At 38.2% G+C, this 24,422-nt stretch overlaps 1 protein-coding gene across 4 annotated transcripts in view; it reads right to left on the bottom strand.

Annotated features, from left to right (window-relative positions):
* Window positions 1-490: 490 nt before the first annotated feature.
* Window positions 491-24,422, bottom strand: part of GFM2 (GTP dependent ribosome recycling factor mitochondrial 2) — a 42,876-nt gene continuing 18,944 nt past the window's right edge. For all 4 annotated transcript variants that reach the window (XM_070357434.1, XM_070357436.1, XM_070357435.1 and 1 more), the window contains 12 exons: window positions 22,579-22,667; window positions 20,806-20,866; window positions 20,363-20,542; window positions 16,592-16,672; window positions 15,102-15,250; window positions 13,525-13,665; window positions 13,336-13,435; window positions 12,429-12,618; window positions 9,845-9,921; window positions 6,538-6,676; window positions 1,924-2,103; window positions 491-699 (listed from right to left, as the gene is read on the bottom strand). In XM_070357434.1, coding sequence (XP_070213535.1) covers window positions 506-699; window positions 1,924-2,103; window positions 6,538-6,676; window positions 9,845-9,921; window positions 12,429-12,618; window positions 13,336-13,435; window positions 13,525-13,665; window positions 15,102-15,250; window positions 16,592-16,672; window positions 20,363-20,542; window positions 20,806-20,866; window positions 22,579-22,667 — 1,581 coding nt within the window. In that variant the 3' untranslated portion in view covers window positions 491-505. The remainder of the gene's footprint in view (window positions 700-1,923; window positions 2,104-6,537; window positions 6,677-9,844; window positions 9,922-12,428; window positions 12,619-13,335; window positions 13,436-13,524; window positions 13,666-15,101; window positions 15,251-16,591; window positions 16,673-20,362; window positions 20,543-20,805; window positions 20,867-22,578; window positions 22,668-24,422) is intronic.

Genomic DNA, 24,422 nt, shown 5'->3' with positions numbered 1-24,422 from the left:
GAAGCCTTGCTGGGAGAATTTTGAGCATAACTTTGCTAGCGTGTGAAATGAGTGCAATTGTGTGGTAGTTTGAACATTCTTTGGTATTGCCTTATGGCACCCCACTCCAGTACCCTTGCCTGGAAAATCCCATGGATGGAGGTGCCTGGTGGGCTGCAGTCCATGGGGTCGCTAAGAGTCGGACACGACTGAGCGACTTCACTTTCACTTCTATGCATTGGAGAAGGAAATGGCAACCCACTCCAGTGTTCTTGCCTGGAGAATCCCAGGAACGGGGGAGCCTGGTGGGCTGCCGTCTATGGGGTCACACAGAGTCGGACATGACTGAAGCGACTTAGCAGCAGCAGCAGCCTTTCTTTGGGACTGGAATGAAAACTGACCTTTTCCAGTCCTGTGGCCACTGCTGAGTTTTCCAGATTTGCTGGCATATTGAGTGCAGCACTTTAACAGGAAGCACTATTACAGCAGCTTCTCCAATCAGGAAGCTTCCAGAAGCCTCTTATTCTTATCCCTTAGAGGGCAGACTAATGAAATAAAAACCCCAATCACAATTATGGCAAAAAGGATTAGGACACTTCCATACCTTTTGTAGGCATCTTGAGACACAAGCAGAAATCATAGTTGTGGAGGTACCGGGATGAATTACCAAAGAATGTAAAGTAACTGCTACATCTTGAACTGGGGATCCAAGCAATGGTCCTAGGTAAGGGGGAAAACTATATTAGGACTGTATTGTACTCAGTGAGGGGTAAGTGAAATGTGCAAAGAGGCAGAGAACTTCCAGTGTTCAGCAAGTAAGGAGCTTTGAAGTCATCACACTGTTCTAAATAATAAATAAAATGCAACAACTCTTATTGGATTGAGTGGAAAGGGGAGGACAAAGGGCAAACCACCGTCCCTAAGACTGGAGAGAGAGGTCAGTGCAGGGAGTTGCACTGAACTGTAATTGCTAAACTGTTTGAGGCTCAATGTGGCCCAGTCACAGTTAAAAACTCCAGGAGGACCCAGTCTTGGGGGTGGGGAGGGGCACAATTTTGTGATCTCAAGCAGGTTCTCACAGTAAATATCAGAGATACATGAGGGTGGTAGTGGGGAGGAATTCTTTCTGAAATACTCCAAGGCATTCTATTCTTAACAAGGTCGGCCCTTAGAGGAAACTAGTATATCAGAGCCAAACCTGAAGGGGTATCAGAGCCTAGATGACTGGAGGGAAGCACCCAATTCCAGTCTACTCCAGCCATCCTGTCCCACCTATGGGGGATGAAAGGACTGAGAAACAGCTGTGCAGCTCAAAGGTCAAGGGCACCGGCTAAGGCCCAATCTCAGGGGTACAGACACTCCCCCTCCCCCTCACCTCACCACCACAGTACTAAAGGCCAGTTTAGAGCAGTCCCTTTTACCCAGTGCATCATATCTGGCTATCAAGAAAAATGCTGAAGGGCAAAGAGCACAATCTGAATACAGAGAGCAAGCATCCGAACCCGACATGGCAGGAATGCTGAATGATCAGACTGAAAATATAAACTGATTTATAGGGCTGTAACAGACAAAGTAAAGGGCACTAAGAACAGATGGTCATGATGGCAGAGAGACAGAAGTCCTAAGAACAAAAAGAAATGCCTCAGATCAAAAACACTGTAACAGAAAGGAAGACCACTGACGTGCTCAGATGGGACACGGCTGAGGAAAGGCTGAGTTAGAAGATATATCAGTAGAAACCTCCAAAACTGAAAAGCAAAGTGAACAAAAGACCGAAAAAACCAGAACAGAATATGCAATACTGTGGGACTACAAGGTATGACATATGCATGGTGGGCAGAAATAGGGAGAAAACACCCCCAAAGTTAGAAAAGAAGAATGAATAATTTCTGTTATTAGAAGGGGCTGAAAGTGACCCTCATCTTACTGATCTGACTGCCTCACCTTGGAGGCACGCACTGTGAACGCCATTTTCAAAGGCCTCTCGGGAGGCCTGCGAGAGGTCTCCGGCAACGCTTGCTGCATACTCGATAACGGGCAGAAGAGATGATGTTTCCACAGGTTTTGCTTCCAGTTCTACAGTCACAAGATGCCGTTTGTCTCCTAAAGTTCTATCTAAGGTATCTGTAAACAAATCGAATACAGTACCTCAGAGATTTGTTCTGGAAAGGTGTCAAGGTGCCATAACTGGCAAAATCAACAAGTCCAACAAGTTAATTACAGTCAACAAGTTCAAGATCTCATGGAAGATAAAGTGGAAGAGAATACCAATAAAGACACTAAGCACAGTATAAAAATGTCAGAGTAAATAGTTCTATCAAGAAAGTGTAGATTCTGTGTTTATCAACGTTAAACACCTGCTCTGAATCATCTATTAATATTGCTTCAGTGTTAGGGTGTGTTAAGGCAGATGAACACACAAGTTCTGACATGCAGATCATACATTTAAACATTTGTGACCCAAATTCTATTAAGCACAAAATTTTTACTTAAAACACTTACTGAGTACAAAGGACTATCTAATGAAAATTAAAAGGTTTTTAACCTTGACAACAAACAGCTGAATTTCATACTGTTCCTGCAATATATTCTTTATTTAATGTTTATGATTCCTTTCCTCCAAAACTACTGATCTATTTGTTAAAATGAAAATGGTATCCCTCATTTGTCAACAAGCAACAGCGGTCAGTGAAACTGAGTGGGGCCCTGTGTGGCTCTCTGGCATGGAGGCCCTTTTGTCCCCCATTTCTTGTAGGCAAGACTCCAGTCTCTATGACCTTCCCTGAGTTCCACACGGCAGATTTGGAACTGTTGCTAATCAAGGGAGAAGCAGTCAAGAAACCACCTGTTCAGTTCAGTTGCTCAGCCGTGTCCGACTCTGCGACCCCATAAACTGCAGCACGCCAAGCCTCCCTGTCCATCACCAATTCCCGGAGTTCACCCAAACTCATGTCCATTTAGTCAGTGATGCCATCCATCCATCTCATCCTCCGTCGTCCCCTTCTCCTCCCGCCCTCAATCTTTCCCAGCATCAGGGTCTTTGCAAATGAGTCAGCTCTTCGCATGAGGTGGCCAAAGGATTGGAGTTTCAGCTTCAACATCAGTCCTTCCAATGAACACCCAGGACTGATACCTACTGATACCTACTAGAGGAACTGCTGAGAACTAAGGTCTACACATAGCCAACTTCATAACAAAGTTGCCAAACTGTTTTCTTGCCAATCTTGTTGGTGTAAAAGGGCATCTTGTCTTTTAACTCGCATGACCCTAATCACTGAGAATCTTTTAATATGTTCATGGGCCTTCAGCCTCTTTTGTGAAATGTCTGTTCAACCTTTTTTGTTCACTTTTTTACTTGGCTGGTTGCCATGTTTTTAGTGATTTTTGGATTCTAATCTGCCAGTCTTATATGAGGCAAATATCTTTTCTCAGTGTATCTTTTTGCTTTCACTATATTCTAATACAGTCTTAATTTCAATAACATAAAATTTACTAATCTTTTAGTTCACAGTTTCAGCCTTACCTGCTTAAAGTTCTCCTATACTGTCTTCCAAAAATTTGAAAGTTTAAAAACTCTCATAAAGCGTTGGGGTTTTCTTTCTTTCCTCTTTTGCATACATTAACATTTATTCTCTTTATTCTCTGTCTTCAAAGGGAGACTTTCCAACTCTCTCCTCTTATTTAGGCTTTTAAATTCAACTAGAATTGAGGTTTAGATACAGTATGTGGGAGGAATCTAAATCTTTTCCCGTGTGAATAGTTTTTCCAGGCCCATTTATTGAAATTCAGTCCACCCTTTCCCACTGAGCTTCAATATCACTCAGTGAAAGGTACATTTTCATATAGATGTGTGTTTCTAAGCTCTCTGGTTTGTTCCCCTGGTATATTTGTCTGTTCCTAGCTTGATTAGTTGGTCAGTATCATAATGACTGCTTTTATAGTAAGTATTAAAGTCTGATACACTTCTTTGGGTAGAACTGGTACCCTCATGCTATTCAGTCCTCTTATCTATGAATAGTATGGATCTTATCTATACTTTTCTTTCATTCTCTTTTTCAAAACATGTACCTGGCTGCACCAGGTCTTAGTTGTGGCATGCACAATCGTTAGTTGTGGCACGTGAACTCTCACCTGTGCTACGTGGGATCTATTAATAGTTCCCCGCCCAGAGATCAGAGCCCTGGCCCCAGGCATCAGGAGCACAATCTCAGCCCCTGGACCACCAGGGAAGTCTCATGAATAGTATGGTTTCCCACTGAACTTCGGTCTTCTTTAATGCCTGTACATTTTGATAATTTTCTAGATGTACACAAATGTAACCTGTGCCTCAACAGCATGTGATCACTGGTGGTCTGAATGTTCAGTCAACAGCATCTGGTTATTAGCTTTTCACTTCGTAACTAATAAGCAATTTAGAGGGAGACACTTGAAGACTATGCAAATATGTTATTCAACAATGTACACAATATTAAGTATGTGCAAAATGACGATTTTCTATTCCAACCCTCCTCCTCAACATCTAACAGTCAGCACTTGGCATTTCAGTATAAGGAAAAACAGTCTCTTCTTGTTGATCTATTATCGGTATGGCCTCATGAATTCTAGCTTTTTGTCAATGGCTTAATTATTGTTTTTAGCTATTCTGGAGGTCAAATTAACCCAGATTTAGCCAGTGTAGCCTCTTGAGGTTGGTTCCTATGTCCTTATGACACAATCCCATCATTTTTTTTGAACATTTCCTTTCTTTCTCAGATAACAGTCCATTGCTTATTTATTTTTGAAAGTTTCGTATTTCTTACTAATACTTTTTAATCCCCTTTATTTCTTCAAAAATAATATTTTATATACTCTGTACATGGTAATTCTGGTATCAGAAGCCCTTGTTGGTCTGCCTGTGAGGTTTATTGTTTCTACTGCTTTTTTCTGCCCATTGTGCCTTTTCTCAAGGTTTTATGATTTTAAAACTTTAAAAAATATATTGTGAGTTCATTTTACTTTGTGGGATCTTTGAGGCCTGGATTGAGGGTACATTTACCTAATAAGCCCTATGTTTGCTTTCTCAAGGCTCCTTGGTCTATCACCAACCAAGAGGACTTCACACCAAGTTCTTCTTGGTTTGGAGTTTTATAGATTATACTGGTTCTATGAACGTAGGCTGAAAATGCCTATGGTTACAAATTCTCAGAAATTCTTCCCCTTTGCCAAAAGCCAGTCAGATAAGTTTCCTTGTCACCTTCTTTTATGGAGAAGACTTTCCATATTGCTTCCATGAGAATGTGGCTCTCAAGCAGTAGGTTAAATATGACCACAGATTTCTCCAGAATAGCTAGTGGCTTAGGTGCTGAGTTATTTTCCAAGATTCCTGTTCCACCTTCCTTTCTTTAACCTCTGGAAGTTTCCATCATATTCTAACCACTTCAGACATTAATTGGAAAGAGGTTATTTATATTTTCAAGCATCTTGTTTTTCCAGATATAAAGTCCAGAAAGAGAAATCATCATGTCATTTGTCATCATGCCCCTATATCCTGTTTAATTTTTCAAGTTTCAAAGAAAAGTAATCACGTGGCCTATTTACAAACCACTGAAGTGCTTAAAAGTTCTTAGTTACGCTAAACATCTCTTTTCTATATTTTTTTCACAAACCTGTCCAAGTTTTCTTATTGTGGGGATGGGAATAGCTGTCATGTTTTTTTACTTAAGGGAAGCAAACTGAAAAGATTGTATGTAGAAAAAGCATGAATTCTTACATTTTGGCACAGAAATATAAAAACTTCAGTTTCCCAATAATACCATCAGCACAAGATTACCATGTTTATTAGTGAAAATTATTTTCCACTCTACTTTTTTGCTTTTTAAAATTTTAAAATTATCTGTAATTTTGCTGAGATATAATTGACATACAGCACTGTAGGAGTTTAAGGTGTATAACACAAGGCTTTAACTTACATAGATCATGAAATAATTACCACAATTAGTTTGGTGAACATCTACCATCTCATATAGATACAACATTAAAGAAATAGAAAAAGATTTTTTCCTTTGTGATGAGAACTCTTAGGATACACTCTCTTAACTTTCACTTATAATGTACAGCAGTATTAATTATCTTTATCATGGTGTACAGCAAACCCTAGTACTTATTTATCTTATAACTGGAAGTTGGTACCATTTGACTGCCTTCTAAGTCTACCTTCCCCACTCCCCATTTCCACTATTTTATGGAGTAAAAAATAGCACACCAATTTCAAATTCTTATACTCATTCTGGTATTGAGGACCAGGATGAGCTGTCTACTTCAATGGTTAATCCCACTGTGTACCTGTTTGACGAGTGGCTCAGCCAGTATATGTAATAAATGAGTGGCAAGAAATAGGGCCGTGCCTAAAGCAAACAAATTCTAAAAAAACAAGAAAACACACATAAAACCTGTCCTCACTGATGGAAGACACTAGTAAATATAAACCCTGCTTTATGCAACTAAACTAAGAGATGCAGCAGACAGATCCTGGAGAGAAAGAAAGCAACAGGACCAGCAAATTCTAAATGTTGCATTTACCTGTGGCACGAATCGAATTTAGGATGGCCTCTCGGTATGCCACCTGGAGGGGCCCGAGATAGGTTTCTAGTCCATATTCCCTCTTGATTCGGTCATGAATGATTTCAATATGTAACTCCCCCATGCCACAAAGGACAGTCTGGGTAAAAGAGGAAGAAAACAAAACAAAGGTCAAGGAAAAATTGTTTATCACAAAACACTAAATAAAGGTATGATATCAATATATTTTATTTCCCATTACTTATAAACAAAATTTCTCCTGTATAAACGACATTTTTTTTTGACTCCTACATCAAAACACTGTTTTTAACTTCTCTGACTGTAAAAATAAATCAATTAAAAGTGAATCACAAGGAGTGGTCCAGTGACTACGATTCCACATTCCCAATGGAGGGGGCCTGGGTTTGATCACTGGTCGGGTGACTAGTCAGTGCTCGTGCCGCAATGAAGATCCCACGTGCCACAACTAGGAGCCAGTGCAGCCAGTCTCTGACTCTGTGATGGTTGGGTTATTAGCTGGCTAAGTGGCATTCTAATCAGAACCATGCTTCCCAACCACAAAGCTAAGTGCTAGCCAACGGAATGTAAGTATTAATGACGTTGTGAACTTCTAGGTTATACCTTTAAGGATAAATAAAACCATTCTCTTAATGAAGATGTGGATAACTATCTTGAAACGTGAATGAGGGCAACATCTTGTGAATGAGGGAAATAACCCCTCTCCCAAACACTCCCAATCACATGGCTGTTTGCCAACCATCCTGGACACCTTAACCTTACAGTTTTGTGGGCAGTCAAAACTACTAGAGTAATACAACCCAGCAATCCCACTGCTGGCATACACACTGAGGAAACCAGAAGGGAAAGAGACACGTGTACCCCAATGTTCATCACAGCACTGTTTATAATAGCCAGGACATGGAAGCAACCTAGATGTCCATCAGCAGATGAATGGATAAGAAAGCTGTGGTACATATACACAATGGAGTATTACTCAGCCATTAAAAAGAATACATTTGAATCAGTTCTAATGAGGTGGATGAAACTGGAGCCTATTATACAGAGTGAAGCCAGAAAGAAAAACACCAATACAGTATACTAACGCATATATATGGAATTTAGAAAGATGGTAACAATAACCCTGTATGTGAGACAGCAAAAGAGACACAGATGTATAGAACAGTCTTTTGGACTCTGTGGGAGAGGGTGAGGGTGAGATGGTTTGGAAGAAGGGCACTGAAACATGTATATTATATGTGAAACGGATTGCCAGTCCAGGTTCGATGCATGATACAGGGTGCTTAGGGCTAGTGCACTGGGATGACCCAGAGGGATGGGATGGGGAGGAAGGTTGGGGGCGGGGAGGTTTCAGGATGGGGAATACATGTACACCTGTGGCGGATTCATGTCAATGTATGACAAAACCAATACAATACTGTAAAGTAAGTAGCCTCTAAAAAATAGATAAATAAATTTTTTTAATTAAAATAAATAAAAAAAGCAGCCCATATTAAATTTAACAAAATTCAGATTATAACAACAACATGTGACTACTCATGGAATAAACAAAGAATGAAAAAAACAACAAACAAAACTACTAGAGTAGCTTGAACCTTTAAGTGACAGAGAAACTGACTTTTCTCTTTTTTGAACCAATGTCATTTTGGGTCCTTGTTAGAACAGCCAAATTTTCATTAAAACATTAAAAAAAAAACCCCAAAACAAAATAACACAAAAATAGTTATTCCTGAAGGTCTTTTTGTATGGGAGAGTATGTGCAAGTAATCCTATTTGCCCCATTTTATTCATATACCATCTGTATAGTGAAGCATTAACTTTAACCTGAAAAGAGATCTGGCCTTTGCCTTTAGCTACTGGAAAGTTCTCTGTAGGCCAAAATGCTCCCTGATAGAAGTGTCTTTGCTTGTCTGGCGCCTCTGTCCACCAGTCTAACAATGTGACTTATGAAACAGGTTTTGGAATAGCCATACCCATTCACAACCTAGAGAGTGAAGGTAGTAGCCCAAACCTACAGGAGGCACGAGAGATTAAATGTCAACCACATAGGCAGTATGTGATTATGTTCCAACAGAATCTCTGAACATTGAAGGCTTAGGTGAGCTTCCCAGCCTGGCAGTACTCCACAGAGTCAAGAGGATGAAGAATGCTTTGCATTTAGAACTCTCCCAGACTTTGCCCTATGTGTCTCTTCCTTGGCTATTTCTGATTTGTTTCCTTTCAGTGTAAAAAAAACTGTAAGAAACAATAAAAGACTATTTGGTGTATGACTGTGATACTTTAATATAAAGTTAAAAAAGTAAATTATTTGGAAAGAAGCAAGTTGTTGAATAATACAAATACAATGACTAGCTATATATCTGTACATATATATTTAGAAATATGTATATATATACTATGCTTTGTAACATAGCATGGCAGAAAAATGGATGTTCGGAAAAGTGTGAAAGGCTATTCACTGATTATCTGTGTAGAACAGGATGGAAAGATTGAAAGGGAGACTTTAATTCTTTACTTTGTCCACTTGCATGTTATTTGCCATTTAAAAAAAAATTTGTATTGGTGGTTTTTAAATAAAAAGTTTCTATTCCAATTGCTTTTACAGCCTTCAGAATCAATTAAACTAAGCTGCTACATCATTTAGTTGGCATTTAGGGAAAAAAAGTACTCCACATGTTTCAGATGAACTAAAATGAGTTTATCCTTTTTACAGACACATTTATAATCTTTTAAAGGAACTTTTTCTCGATATTTTATATAAACTCTACTCTGCCTCCCTAAAAAGAAGATGTAGAACGAACATGTGTTCTTCTACTATACCATAGTACACAGTGCAGTCCTGTACCTACTTTAGACTGTTTCTTCCCATGCTGTTGGCCGCAGTCTGTCACTGCTCACCCATCTCACGTGTGTTACCATCATTAAAACTACCTTTGCACCCTCCCTTTAGTAAACTGTTTCTGTACGTTTTGGCATAACAGGCTCAAAGTGTTGTCTTGCAGTTGAAAGATTTATTTCAAAATTTCACAAAAGGCTGTGTTCTGGAACATAAAAATTTTGGAGAGTAGTTTATATAAGTAAGGTATAATCATGCTGAGGAATTAAGGAGAATTTAGCTTGACAGTAAAAATAATAATCAGAAATTTATATTATGAGAGAGCCAAAGTAGAAGGCCTTTTCTTTCAGGTACATGGACAAATCAATGTTTTAGACAAATGCACTTAAACACTCTCTTGCACACAAATAAACATTATTATTGAAAGATTTGGGGAATTAATAATATGCATACTTGTCCAGAATCAGGATCTAGCTTCACTTTCAAACTGGGATCTTCACGCTGAAGGCATTTCAATGCATGATCCAAATCTAGAGGACAAACAGTAACTGTTACCTTTACATCTTATTTTTTAAGATAAGATACTATAGTAACAGTTATTTCACACGGCCAGAAATGTTTTGTAGAGAATTTAAAAAACTGACAAGACAGTGATGGGAGGTTACTTGAGATTGAGTGACCTGGAAAGACCTGTCCAGGATGATTTAGATAAAGACATAAACCAAAAAGAATGATGTTGTAAGTAAAAACCCAGAGAAAAAGAATTCCAGATAGAGGAAATGGCTGTGCAAGGAATGGTTTCTACTGAAGAAATAAGAAGGCCAATGTAGCTGGATAATGGTAGACAAAAGAGCAGCATCAGATGAGATGTGTGACAGAGATCAATCACATCATGAAAGGTTTGAAGGCCATGGTGAAGTCTGGATTTGCACTGGGAAGCCACTGAAAGGTTTTACATGGGACAGTAACATCATCTGATTATATTCTGCAAAGATTTAGAAGCTAACAAAAAAGCCTTCAGAAACAAATACAAAAGAAGCTAAATTATATCATGACTAGAGATACTAATGTGCCCACTCTACCATGAATGATCACACCAAAGAAGAATACAGCTGACCCTTGAATAACATGGATTCGATGCAGGTCTGAAATAGATGGGAATACCAGACCACCTGACCTGCCTCTTGAGAAACCTCTATGCAGGTCAGGAAGCAACAGTTAGAACTGGACATGGAACAACAGACTGGTTCCAAATAGGAAAAGGAGTACGTCAAGGCTGTATATTGTCACCCTGCTTATTTAACTTCTATGCAGAGTACATCATGAGAAACGCTGGACTGGAAGAAACACAAGCTGGAATCAAGACTGCGGGGAGAAATATCAATAACCTCAGATATGCAGATGACACCACCCTTATGGCAGAAAGTGAAGAGGAACTAAAAAGCCTCTTGATGAAAGTGAAAGTGGAGAGTGAAAAACTTGGCTTAAAGCTCAACATTCAGAAAACTAAGATCACGGCATCCGGTCCCATCACTTCATGGGAAATAGATGGGGAAACAGTAGAAACAGTGTCAGACTTTATTTTTGGGGGCTCCAAAATCACTGCAGTTGGTGACTGCAGCCATGAAATTAAAAGACACTTACTCCTTGGAAGGAAAGTTATGACCAACCTAGACAGTGTATTAAAAAGCAGAGACATTACTTTGCCAACAAAGGTCCGTCTAGTCAAGGCTATGCTTTTTCCAGTGGTCATGTATGGATGTGAGAGTTGGACTGTGAAGAAGGCTGAGCACCGAAGAATTGATGCTTTTGAACTGTGGTGTTGGAGAAGACTCTTGAGAGTCCCTTGGACTGCAAGGAGATCCAACCAGTCCATTCTGAAGGAGATCAGCCCTGGGATTTCTTTGGAGGGAATGATGCTGAAGCTGAAACTCCAATAATCTGGCCACGTCATGCGAAGAGTTGACTCATTGGAAAAGACTCTGATGCTGGGAGGTATTGGGGGCAGGAGGAGAAGGGGACAACAGAGGATGAGATGGCTGGATGGCATCACTGACTCGATGGACGTGGGTCTGGGTGAACTCCAGGAGTTGGTGATGGACAGGGAGGCCTGGTGTGCTGCGATTCATGGGTTCACGAAGAGTTGGACACGACTGAGAGACTGAACTGAACTGAACTGATGCAGGTCTTCTTATATACAGAGTCAGATATGGAGGAACCAAGTACAGGAAGGGCCAACTTTAATTTCAACATTCAGAAAACTAAGATCATGGCATCTGGTCCCATCACTTTATGGCAAATAGATGAGGAAACAATGGAAACAGTGAGAGACTTTATTTTCTTGGGCTCCAAAATCACTGCAGATGGTGACTGCAGCCATGAAATTAGAAGACACTTGCTCCTTGGAAGAAAATCTATGACCAACCTAGACAGCATATTAAAAAACAGAGACATTACTTTGCCAACAAAGGTCCGTCTTGCCAAAGCTATGGTTTTTCCAGTAGTCACGTATGGATGTGAGAGCTGTACTATAGAGAAAGCTGAGCACCAAAGAATTGATGCTTTTAAACTGTGGTGTTGGAGAGGACACTTGAGAGTCCCATGTGCGGAAAGGAGATAAACTAGTCAATCCTAAAGGAAATCAGTCCTGAATATCCATTGGAAGGACTGATGCTGAAGCTAAAACTCCAATACTTTGGCCACCTGATGTGAAGAACTGACTCACTGGAAAAGACCCTGATGCTGGGAAAGATGGAAAGCAGGAGGAGAAGGGGACAAGAAAGGATGAGATGGTTGGATGGTATCACAATTCAATGAACATGAGTTTGGGCAAACTCCGGGAGCTAGTGATGAACAGGGAAGGCTGATGCGCTACAGTCCATGGGGTCGCAAACAGCTGGACACGACTGAGCGACTGAACTGAAATGCTGAACTCAATGACATAAAATGACATGAAAAACTTTTTGAAGTAAAATGTTAACTATTTTATCTAAATTGTCAGAGCACTAGTTAATTGATGCACCAAGATTATTTGTACCTGGCTGCTTAGCCATTGATGGAGGTTCTACGGTACAGAAGAAAACAGGTTCTGGAATCTCCACGCCAGCCAATAAAAGCCTCTCTGCTTCATTGTTTTCTTTCTGCTTCTTTTCTCCCTCCCTTTTGGCTCGACGAGATGCAGCTAATGCGCTGGACCTGGATGAGACAATAGTGTCCCCGGTAGCAGTCTGCAAGCAAACAAGACGCATGAACACAACAGGCAAGCACTCAGCTTCCACCAAAACCATGAAAACCAAAGACAAATTCAGTGTAGCACTTTCTCTTCATCAAAACCTAAAGAGACAAATTCACTAAGCTTATTGTAACTGTACATTCGTAAAGCTAATTCAACGTATAGACTAATTCTATCCAAAACACTGCTATAGTAAATTCTAACAATAAAACACTGCTAGAGGAGGACAACAATAAAACACACATACAACAAAAATACATTTAAAATTCATCTGGCAAATCAAATTTATCTTTGAGCAAAAGAGACAAAAATTCTTGCCCTTACAAGACTTCATTGGAAAAATATCTTCACTTTTTACATAATCAGTTATAAAGTTACATTTTCTGAAGTTATCAAGATAGCAAAAAACCTAATGAGAATAACACTATCTAATACAAACTTAAAACATAAGTATGTATCCATAAATAATGTATTATTTTACTTGGATTTGAAATCTATATGAAGATAATCCATAGTGTTTATAGCATTCCATAATTCATTTTTCTCTGTATTAAATGTTTGAGATTTGCCTATGTTGATGAATGTACGACAATATTCCTTATTGCACTACTGACAGCTTTTGGACTGTTTATGGGTTTTGCTATGACAAAACACGTACTTTTAATTAAACATTTAAGCTGTTATTTCCTACAGAAACCATTTGGTCACTTACATGTTTAAGCCCAACAGTCAACGCGATGTTACCAGCAGTCAGTAAAGGGATTTCTATATGTTGGTCAGCAAATGGCAGAAGCAGACGACTTACCCTCTCCCTGTAAAACCATGATTCGTGTTAGTAAAAGTACAAAGACATGAGTTTAGAAATAAGAAGTTTTAGAAAATCACCTAGGCTTCTACTTACGTGCAGTTTCCATTAATATTGTGGATGGCCGTTTGGGGTTTTAGCATGCCTGAGTATATGCGCATAAAAACCAGTGGGCCTCGCTGCTTGTCATGGAGGACTTTAAATGCCAGGGCACACAAGTCACCCTTATACCACTGCCTAAAAATCAAGGAGAAATTCCAGAAAGCCTTTAAAATACACCTCCTATATATCTATATAGGTAAGATCAGAATCACTGCATAAACTTAATGTCCTCCAAAGATTACTCTTATCTTCTGATTTAGTAACCCAGGACAATTAAATAATGTATTCTGTACCTCTCTTCCTCCACTGGACTAGATTACTTATTGGAGATCTTACCATTAATGCTTCAAAACTGGAAAACAACAACAAAAAAAAAAATGGATTCTCTTCCAAATATTACTTCTATTAGCAAATAATTCTTGCCGAGACATCCCCCCTCAAAAAATACACCTAGGAATATCACACCACTTCTTAAAACCCCATAAAGGATAAACAAGAAGGTACTTTTCAATTACGGCTTTCACTCTCTCCTCCCACTTTTTCTTTAGCTGCATAGCCATATAAATCTACACTATAAACTTGGACTTGTTTACAACACCAACACTTACAGAATGATGTCCTTAAACTGGTATTCACTGAGAGGTTTCAGAAAGTCTGAATTTGTCTCAAATTGCCAAATTTTGTGCATAGGTACATTTTTCTGAGGAAAATGCTCCATATTTTCATTAGTTTCAAAGGAGTCCATGACTCAGGAGATTAGACACTTCTATTATTGAGCTTCTCTAATGTTTTTCCTGTTCTCTCCAAATTTTATTTAACAACTCCTTATATACAGAGTTGATCATATACTAGGAACTGTTCTATGTGCTTTATAAATATTAGCTCATTTATTCTATTGTCAATCCTATGAGATAAATTCCATTTTCTGCATTTTACAGATGAGAGGTTAAGCAACTTGGAAGACCTGAGATTTAAATTCAAGTAGTACACAGTCCATGCTCATCATCACATTGCTATAATGCCTTTCCAACAGAGAGAGATGAAAAGTGACTCAGATTCCAGTTAACAGGATTAAAGTCCACCTCTGTCTGCCATTATGCACAAAGCTCACTTAGATTTTAGAGGATTTATTACCAAGGACAAAGCTGTTAGGCACAAGAGCAGTAAAACAACAGACCTTTCCTTACAGTCACAAAATATTTTGAGCTTATGGAAAATCTTGAAATCCAGAGTAAATATAAATATATCTATAGCATATTTATCAAACACCCCCAGTGTACTACTTCTTTTTTTCAGACTAAGATGGAAGGGTCAACACTTATACTTTTACACAGCAAAGAAGTCACACATTCTTAGCGCCTTCTTCAAGACAGCAGGTTACAAGAGATGATGACAAACATCCCTTTCAAGTAAAAATTACAATGACTCTACATTATATTGTTTACAGTAATATTCTTCATCAATGTTATTCAAAAATTGTGATTCAACTACCATTTTTGAAAACTAAGACCTATCTGTCTACCTATCTTTTCAAGCCTGTAAGATTTTAATCTATGTACTTTTATACTTACAGAAATTCATAGTTGCGTTCTTCCGGTGAAGGCAAGTACATAGTAATAGCGTCTAATAAGGGCTGGACCCCTTTGTTTTTCAGGGCACTTCCACAAAGCACAGGCACTGCTGTCTGAGCCAGTGTTACTCTGTGTATTGCAGTTTGTAGCTATAAAGCAGAGATATAAATGTTTTATGTGTAGTGGGTCTCCACCAAAATATCTCAGAATCAGATGACTTCTCTAACTAACCATGTAAAACATCACTCCTCAGCACACTACCATCATTCTTTATGGGCTTATTCTTTATTTTTCACTGTAAATAACACTAATCACTATCTGGTATATTAGATATATATTTATTAGTTTACTGTCTGTCCCCCAATCCACTAGAATGTAAAATCTATATAAGCATTATAGCAAATCCCATAAAACATCACTAAATCACCAAAAACTGGAAAAGTGCCTAAAATAAAGTAGTTGAATAAAAATATTTCTTGAAAAAGTGAGTTAATTACTTGTGATTTAACCTTGATAGTCTACTAGAAGAACTTGTTAGAAATTAGAAATATGAATTCCAGTTTCTTCAAATGAATTAAATCCACATTAAATAAAATCCAAGGCAAAAATGAGGTGTACCAAAGTTAGAAACAACTTTTAAAAGATCACAAAAATCAAGAAAAGCTTAGATGTGTTTGCAAGCTATTGATAAGAGGAATGGTGGCTCAACTTCATTCTATATTGTAAACTCTTTGAAAACAGAAATCATATTATGTGACTATATGGTATAGTAAACATCAAATCTAACCATTCAAATACTAAACAAGAAAAAAATTCAAACTTATAGCACTTCATGCAAAAGAAAAAACATTTTTTACACCTCTAACTTCTAATGGCTCAAAATTAATCTACAGATCTTGTGTTTTTCGTTAACTCTTTCCATGAAAAATAACCAAGCGAATTTGCTGGGCTCATCTTGAAGTCAACTTAAAACACATTACCACTTAAACACTGTTCATGGGAGAAGGTTCCTGGCAGAAAAAAACAAAAATACCTTGAATAAATCCGTCATAATTCAAATACAATTCTCTGGTTTGATGTATTTCATAAGAAATCCAGAAAAAAAAAAAAAAAAAAAAAAAAACCTGGGAAGATCTAGAGTAAGTTTCCACTAACAATTAAAACAGACTCAGAAAAAATGTTCTGAGAAAAATGACCATTATAGTAGTCTGAAATATCAGTAAATTAAAAACAAAAAACAAATTTCTATCTGTGATTTCCCTACTACTAGTGAAATGATCACAGTGAAAGGAAAAGGATACAGAAAATGAACAATGTTCTCTAATTTTTAAGTTCTAATTTTTAGAACTGTTCTAATTTTTAGAACTGTTCTAATTTTTAAGTCGGCATTTTCTAATGATATCCAAAGTTGAATAAAAAATCTACAATAGTCATCAAACCACATCCAAATAGTAAAACTTGGTCAGAAGTAAATGATTAATAAAATTTACCTTTTCGGCTGGTAGCAAATCAAAATTCTCACTAAATTCTCCTAAAACTAAGTCAGCAAATTCATCATCCAAATCTGCAACCTGTAAGGAAAGGCTTTAGTTCTGTAACTTGCATTCATTATCACAACTATAGGTCTATACACCATAAACATCCATTACCCAAATATTTCAAGATAGTTACACAGTCCAACTTATCCAGGCGAAGGAACTCATCACATCTTTTAGAGATTTTCTTCCAAAGCAAAGAGACTGAAAACTGAAGATATGAGCTCATGAGTTTTCTAAACTCATGGGAAGCAGAGCCTTTTGATAAAGCACCTCAATACAGTACTACCTACTCAGAGTACTCAAGAGAAATAAGAGAAAATTGATGATTGATAGCCAAAGACAATATATACAATGGACTGCTGTTTAAAAAAGATCTGGAGGGGACGTCCCTGGCAGTTCAGTGGTAAGAACTCTGTTATTACAATTCAGGGGGCGTAGGTTTGATCCCTGGTCGGGGAAATAACATACCACAATCCTCTGATATTTTAAATGTTCATCGTATCTTCTAAATAAAAGAATACATCTTGTTTATAATTCTTCACTGAGGGAATAAATTTAAGTTGAGAGGGTCACAGTATCATTTCAATAATAAAAACATAAATAACCTCATTCATATTTGTTTCCTAATCATTTGCCTATGTGACAGGAGAATTCAGCTGATAATAAAATTAACAAAAGAGTTTCAATGAGAAGCCTCCGCACTGCAAGAGTGGCCCCCTGCTCACCCAACTAGAGAAAGCCTGCATGCAACAGTGAAGACTCAGTGCCGGCAAACACAAATTTAAAAAAAGAAAAGAAAAAAGTTATGTCACCTCTTTCTCTTGGTTACCCATGGAGATAATACTAGGACTTATCCCATGAGGCTACTGTGAAATTTAAATAACCAATTCAAACTATGCTTCCAGAACATATGTAAGTATATAATATTCTTTTCATTGCTGTTCACCTTTGGAACACATGAAGTTGATTCTAGTTGCACTAATCTTATTCTCTAATTTAAAACTTTTTATCTGTGGTAAAATATAACAAACATAAAATTACCATCTTAACCATCTCTAAGTGAATAGTGTTAAGTATATTCCCACACGGTCATAAAACTAATCTCCAGAACATTTTCATGTCACAAAACCAAAACTCTATATCCATGAAACAAACTCTTTCTCATTCTCCCTTCCCCCCAGCTCCTGGTTAATTATCATTCTACTTCCTGTCTCTATAATGCTGAAGACTCTAGATACTTCATGTAAGTGATATTCTACAGTATTTGTCTTTTTGTGATTGGCTTATTTCAATTAGCATAATGGCCTCAAAGTTCATCTATGTTGTAGCATATGTCAGAATTTCCTTATTAAGGCTGAATAATATTGCACTGTATATATAGTACATTTTATCCACTCATCTGCTGAAGAATACTTGGATTGCTCCCACTTTTTGGCTGTGTGAAAAATGCTGCCAAGAAGAAGGATGTACAAATAGCTCGAGAGCTTGCTTTCAATTTGTTTGGACATATATCCAGAAGTGGAATTGCTAACACATATGGTAATTCTATTTTCAATTTTCTGAGGAACCACAATACTGTTTTCCATAGTAGTTGTATCATTTTCATTCCCCAAACAGTGCACAAGGGTTACAATTTCTCCCCATTCTTGCCAACTTTTTTTTTGATCGTAGCTATCCTAGCTGGTGTGATATGCTGTTATTCTCTAATTCTATACATATCTATGTATTCCTTGTAATGAATACTTTATTACTATCTACTGATAGTCATCTCAAATTTTCCTTATTTTCATTATATACTACCATGTTCTGGAACACTGAGAGATATACATGCAAGTGTAATTCGGCTCCTCAACTATATTACAAAATCCTTCTTAGGTTTACTGATAGGTAGAGGGGTGTGTGTGTGCGTGTGTGTGTGTGTACTGATAGGTAGAGGGGTGAGTGTGTGTGTGTACTGATAAGTAGACGGGTGAGTGTGTGTGTGTGTACTGATAGGTAGAGGGGTGCGTGTATGTGTGTGTACTGATAGGTAGAGGTGTGTATGTGTGTGTGTGTACTGATAGGTTAGAGGGGTGTATGTGTGTGTGTACTGATAGGTAGAGGGGTGCGTGTGTGTACTGATAGGTAGAGGGGTGTGTGTGTGTGTATGTGTACTGATAGGTAGAGGGGTGTGTGTGTGTGTACTGATAGGTAGAGGGGTGTGTGTGTGTGTGTGTTTATGTGTGTGTACTGATAGGTAGAGGAGTGCGTGTGTGTGTGTGTGTGTAGTGATAGGTAGAGGTGTATGTGTGTACTGATAGGTAGAAGGGTGTGTGCATGTGTGTGTACTGATAGGTAGAGGGGTGAGTATATGTGTGTACTGAAAGGCAGAGGGGTGAGTGTGTGTGTGTGTACTGATAGGTAGAGGGGTGAGTGTGTGTGTGTACTGATAGGTAGAGGGGTGAGTGTGTGTGTGTGTGTACTGATAGGTAGAGGTATGTGTGTGCACGCATGCATGCGCTTAGTCGCTCAGCTGTGTCTGACTCTTTGCAACTCCATGAACTGTAGTCTGCCAGGCTTCTCCATGGGGATTCTCCAGGCAAGGTTCAAACCCAGGTCTCCCGCATTGCAGGCGGATTCTTTACCGTCTGAGCCACCAGGGAAACCCTGAGAGCTCTTTGGTACAAGTCAAAACACCTCAGAGGGGAACCAGTTATGTATCTAATTATTGATTCCACTTGTGTTCTTTTTATGCCCCCTCCACCTCAAATTAGAGAGTATAGCAAAACAGGTAAGAGCTCTAGCTCTAACTAGGACAGTCTGGGTTCAGATTCCCGTTCTGCTGCTCATTAGCTATATGACAACTTATTAAAGCACTCTAAGCTTTCCTCACCTATAAAATGGAAATACTATATAGGACATCTGCTAATGTAAAAAAGATGATACTCTTTGACCTAGCAATTCCACTCCTATATTTAGCAAATTCTTGCAATGTGTACAAAGAGATACATACCAAGATGTTCACAGAAACACTGCTCATAACAACAAAAAAAGAGGAAACAACCTCAAGTCCATTCACAGGAGAACAGACAATAAACTGTAGGATAATATTACACTGGAACACTATAGAAGACTGAAAAGGAATGAAGCGTAACCACACATCACTCATGAATGAATCTCCAACATGTTGCAAAATGTAATAAAATACAAACAGTATCATTTCATTTACGTAAAAGTCACTCAGTTGTGTCTGATTCTTTGCGACCCCATGGATTATACAGTCCATGGAATTCTCCAGGCTAGAATACTGGCATGGGTAGCCTTTACCTTCTCCAGGAGATCTTCCCAACCCAGGGATCAAACCCAGGTCTCCTGAATTGCAGGCGGATTCTATACCAGCTGAGCCATAAGGGAAGCCCCATTTCATTTAAGTAAAATTCAAAAACATGGAAAATGAGGTATATATCTATGGTAAACTATAAAGTAAAGCAAATGAAAGATAAATACTGCAATCAAGGTGGTGGGAGGGGGTAGATGATTAGCAGAAGGGAGAGAGAACAGGAAGTAGCACACAGAGACACAAGAATATTGCTAATATTCTACTTCTTAAGCTGGGTGGTGATTACACTGGTGTTCACAGTATTATACTTTATATATTCTATATGTAAATTTAGATGAAATGTCACAGTAAACATTTTTTAAAGTTTCTAAATATTTAAGCAATTTTAAACTCAAAGTATTTACTTGTTCAATTAAGGCATTCCTTGCTTCTGTTGCTTCTTTCAGCAATTTAGGATCACTCATTTCCAAGAGGGGTTTTCTCTCAAAGTCTTTCCCATCATCTGAATTGGGATTCCAAAGAAGTTTTTCTGTACGTACTACATCCACCACTCCTTTGAAAGCTTTGCCTTCACCAACTGGTAACTGTAAGTCAGAGACAGACAAACATTTTACTAAATGATCATTAGAACTCAATTAAAACTATACTGGTGATAAAACTTCCCCCACTCACTCCCAAATGTCTCTTATCATCATCATAATCGAAATCTATTTTTACTTATATCCTAACTTCTTCCAAAAGGATTTGAGATAGCTTCAAAAATGTATATAATAATACCACAATAAACTGATAAGGAAACTAAGAAGGATCTGTTCATATTAATTAAACCAAATATTAACCAACCAACCTGTAAAAGCAAAGGTTTTGCCTTCAACTTCTCTCTGATGCTTTCAACTGCATAGTTAAAACTGTAAAAAAATTAAAAATGTTAAGATTCTTAAAATAGGATTTAAGAATGTTCTCTAAAATTATAACCCTAAATTGCTCCTAATGTTCACCATTTAACATTTTTCCACAGGACATCTTGTCTAATCTTTTAATGTTAATTTCAGATTAATAGTCCCTGGAGAAGGGAATGGCAACCCACTCCAGTACTCTTGCCTGGAGAATTCCATGGACAGAGGAGCCTGGCAGGCTACAATCCATGGGATTACATAGTCGGACATGACCGAGTGACTAACACTTTCACTTTTCAGATAAAAGTGATTAAGAATCTATCATAATTCTGCCACACGTGTATTTAGGGCATTTTATTATTGTGAGCTTCATTTAACTAAGTTTGAGGTTAAGATTAAATGAATTCATCAAAGTCACACAGAATAAATTGGAGTTAAGATTCAAATGCAAGATTTATGATTACAAGTCAAAGATTCTTTCTTCTAACAAGTATCAATACATTTGTTATCACACATGACTACCCACTTTCTTCCAAGAGCCAGCTTGATTTTTCTATGCTTTTATCTCAGGCATTCTTCATATCATATGCTATACTGTTCATTTCTGTGCTAACACTAGGGCTGACTACCTATAAAACACATGCCATCTTTGGCATGAGGGCTGATTCATACACACATGCAGATCATTCTGGTCCCAATGTCTTTGGGCAGCAACCTAGTATCCAGGCATCCCCCTCCCATCATTACAGGTTCTGTCAGTCAGTACAGGCAGTACTTCTATCAATCTCAAGAACTCCAAACAGCAAATGGTCAGAACTTTAGTCTAGCACATTTTGAAGGTTGCTGTGCTTTTACTCATCAAGACGCAAGTCCTTTAAACCAGCAGCCTTAGAATTACTATACAGAGTGACAGAAACACAAAGCATACCTGTGTGGTATTAGAAGAGACACGGTTTATGGTTTCTGTCACTCTCGCACCACAGATCAGGACTGCTCCCTTTCACATTTCCCCAAAATCATCAGAATTCTTAATTCTTGCCCTTTCACATTTTCTCCAAATCCTTCATACATTCTTGACTGTCTGAGTTCTGTTCTCAGAATAATGTATCCATTTAGGATCACCACTCTAAGTCTGCAGAATTACCACTACATCTCAGCACTAACTGGTTTGCCCTATATGCGGGTCTCAAAACACCGATGTTCTCCTTCCTAGTTTCTTTTCATTGAGAGCATTTTACCCAGTAGCTAAAGAAAATCAGGGGACAAGGAAGAACATCACTCACTGAGGCAACTATAGGAAACAATTCTCTACCCTCTACCGTTAGCAATGACAGGAGCACCATTCAGCAATACAAGGACTCAGCCATACAACTGTAAATAGAGCCAGTGGAATCAGAAAACATCACTCTGCAGGAGCCTAAAAAATAGGATAAAGCCTCTCTTCCTTAGAATCAGAGCACTTCATCATCTATCAGCTCTCTATTAATCCCACATTGTTACTTTATCTATTAGCTGCTTTGAATTTTTTTTAAATGGGATTGAATTGGGATACCACGGAATAGGTATCATGGATTGAATTGGGATACCATGGAATAGATACCATAGATTGAATTGGGATACCATGAAATAGATTATACTTTATAGGGAATATCTGTTTCTAAATTAAAGTTGTAGTGCATTAAATATTCTCACTTTGATAAGCCAAAGAAACACATTTTAAATACCTTGCTCCAATTTTGTCCATCTTGTTTAAAAAACAGATTCGAGGTACCTTGTGCTTATCAGCTTGCCTCCATACTGTAAGAGTTTGTGCCTAAAGCAAAGATAAGGAAAAAAACACATATTTGACAAAACAACTGTTACTATACATGAAATAAGCAAACCTCAGCCTGCACTGTAACGGAACGGAGCCCTACTCTAGCACAGCTAGTACTACTGCACATATGCCTCTGGACCCACAGTAACGCTGTCAGGTTAAAACAGCTAAGAAAATGATCTAGGATGACTGAAGATTATGCTTCCATCGAGAACACTTTGGGTGAACCAGGGTGCAAGACACAGGAAATGAACAACCGAGAAGTACTGGGAGTCACAGAAAGAGGACTTAACCAAGAATCACAAGAGCTTCTTAGGCTTCACCTTACTTGGTAACAATCACACTTGGTAACATCATATAATACTGAACTCATCAGTTTTCTGATCTGTGCCATATGGACTTTTGCCTTAATTAATTCAGACAGTTGTAATGTGAAAAGAATAAACAGGAATGTACTATAAAATGCTACTATGACAAAAATCAAGTATTTTTACTGTGAATGTTTGAATACTCATGTAAACTGAAGAAAATTTAAGGAGGGGAAAGGAAGCCAACACCTGTATTTCTAAGTCACAATTCTCATATGCTTTTTTATTTGGCTTCTTTTAATTCTACTTTCTGTACGTGTTAAATATAAACAGTTTGCCTAGTGGAGAAGGCAATGGCACCCCACTCCAGTACTCTTGCCTGGAAAATCCCAGGGACAGAGGAGCCTGGTGGGCTGTAGTCCATGGGGTCGCTAAGAGTTGGACACGACTGAGCGACTTCACTTTCACTTTTTACTTTCCTGCATTGGAGAAGGAAATGGCAACCCACTCCAGTGTTCTTGCCTGGAGAATCCCAGGGACAGGGGAGCCTGGTGGGCTGCCGTCTATAGGGTCGCACAGAGTTGGACACGACTGAAGCAACTTAGCAGCAGCAGTGTAGAGTCTAGACTTTTAAAAACCTAATGTGCTGACATTGTTAAAATAGAAACCAGTTTGTCATTTGTTTTATTAGGTAAAACTTAATATACAATAAAATACAGCTATCCCCTGAACAATACAGGGATTAGGGTGCAAATCTCTGCAAAGTCAAAAGTCCACTTATAACTTTACAGTTGGCCTTCCTTATCTGCAGTTCTGCATCTGCAAATTCAACCAACAATGGCTTATGGAGTCTGAAGCACCTATTTAGTGGAAAAAATCCACTTGTAAGCAGACCCATGAAGTTCAAACCCATGCTGTTTGAGGGTCAACTGTATACAGATTTTAAGAGTACAGTTCAATGAATTTTGATAAATGTGTATACTTCTGTAACTACTACCCCAATGAAGAGATAGAACACATAGAACATTAGAGACTTTTATGTCCCAAGATTCATTCTGCCTGTTATTGAACCTCATATAAACAGCACAGCATCTTTCACCCAATATAATGTTTTTGACACTCATTCCCATTGTTGCATATACTGGTTAATTTTTACTGCTAAATTCCTCTGTATGAAGCCTGGCATGCTACAACAGTCCACAGGATCACAAAGAGTTGGACACGACTGGGTGACTGAACAACAATAAGGACAAGTGTATACTTAATTTTACAAGAAACTGCCAAATAGTCTTTCACTATGGGTACAGTATTCTACAGTCCCACCAACAACGTGTAAGAGTTCCAATTACTACATATCCTCAACCAAGATTTGCCATCATTCTTTTTAATTTTAGCTATTCTTGTGGGTATGAAATGGTCATTGTAATTTTAATCTGCATTTCCC

This window comes from Bos mutus, chromosome 20, assembly GCF_027580195.1.
Source record: "Bos mutus isolate GX-2022 chromosome 20, NWIPB_WYAK_1.1, whole genome shotgun sequence".
In the NCBI taxonomy this organism is placed as follows: Eukaryota; Metazoa; Chordata; class Mammalia; order Artiodactyla; family Bovidae; genus Bos; species Bos mutus.
This window is presented reverse-complemented; position numbering and strand designations above follow the sequence as displayed.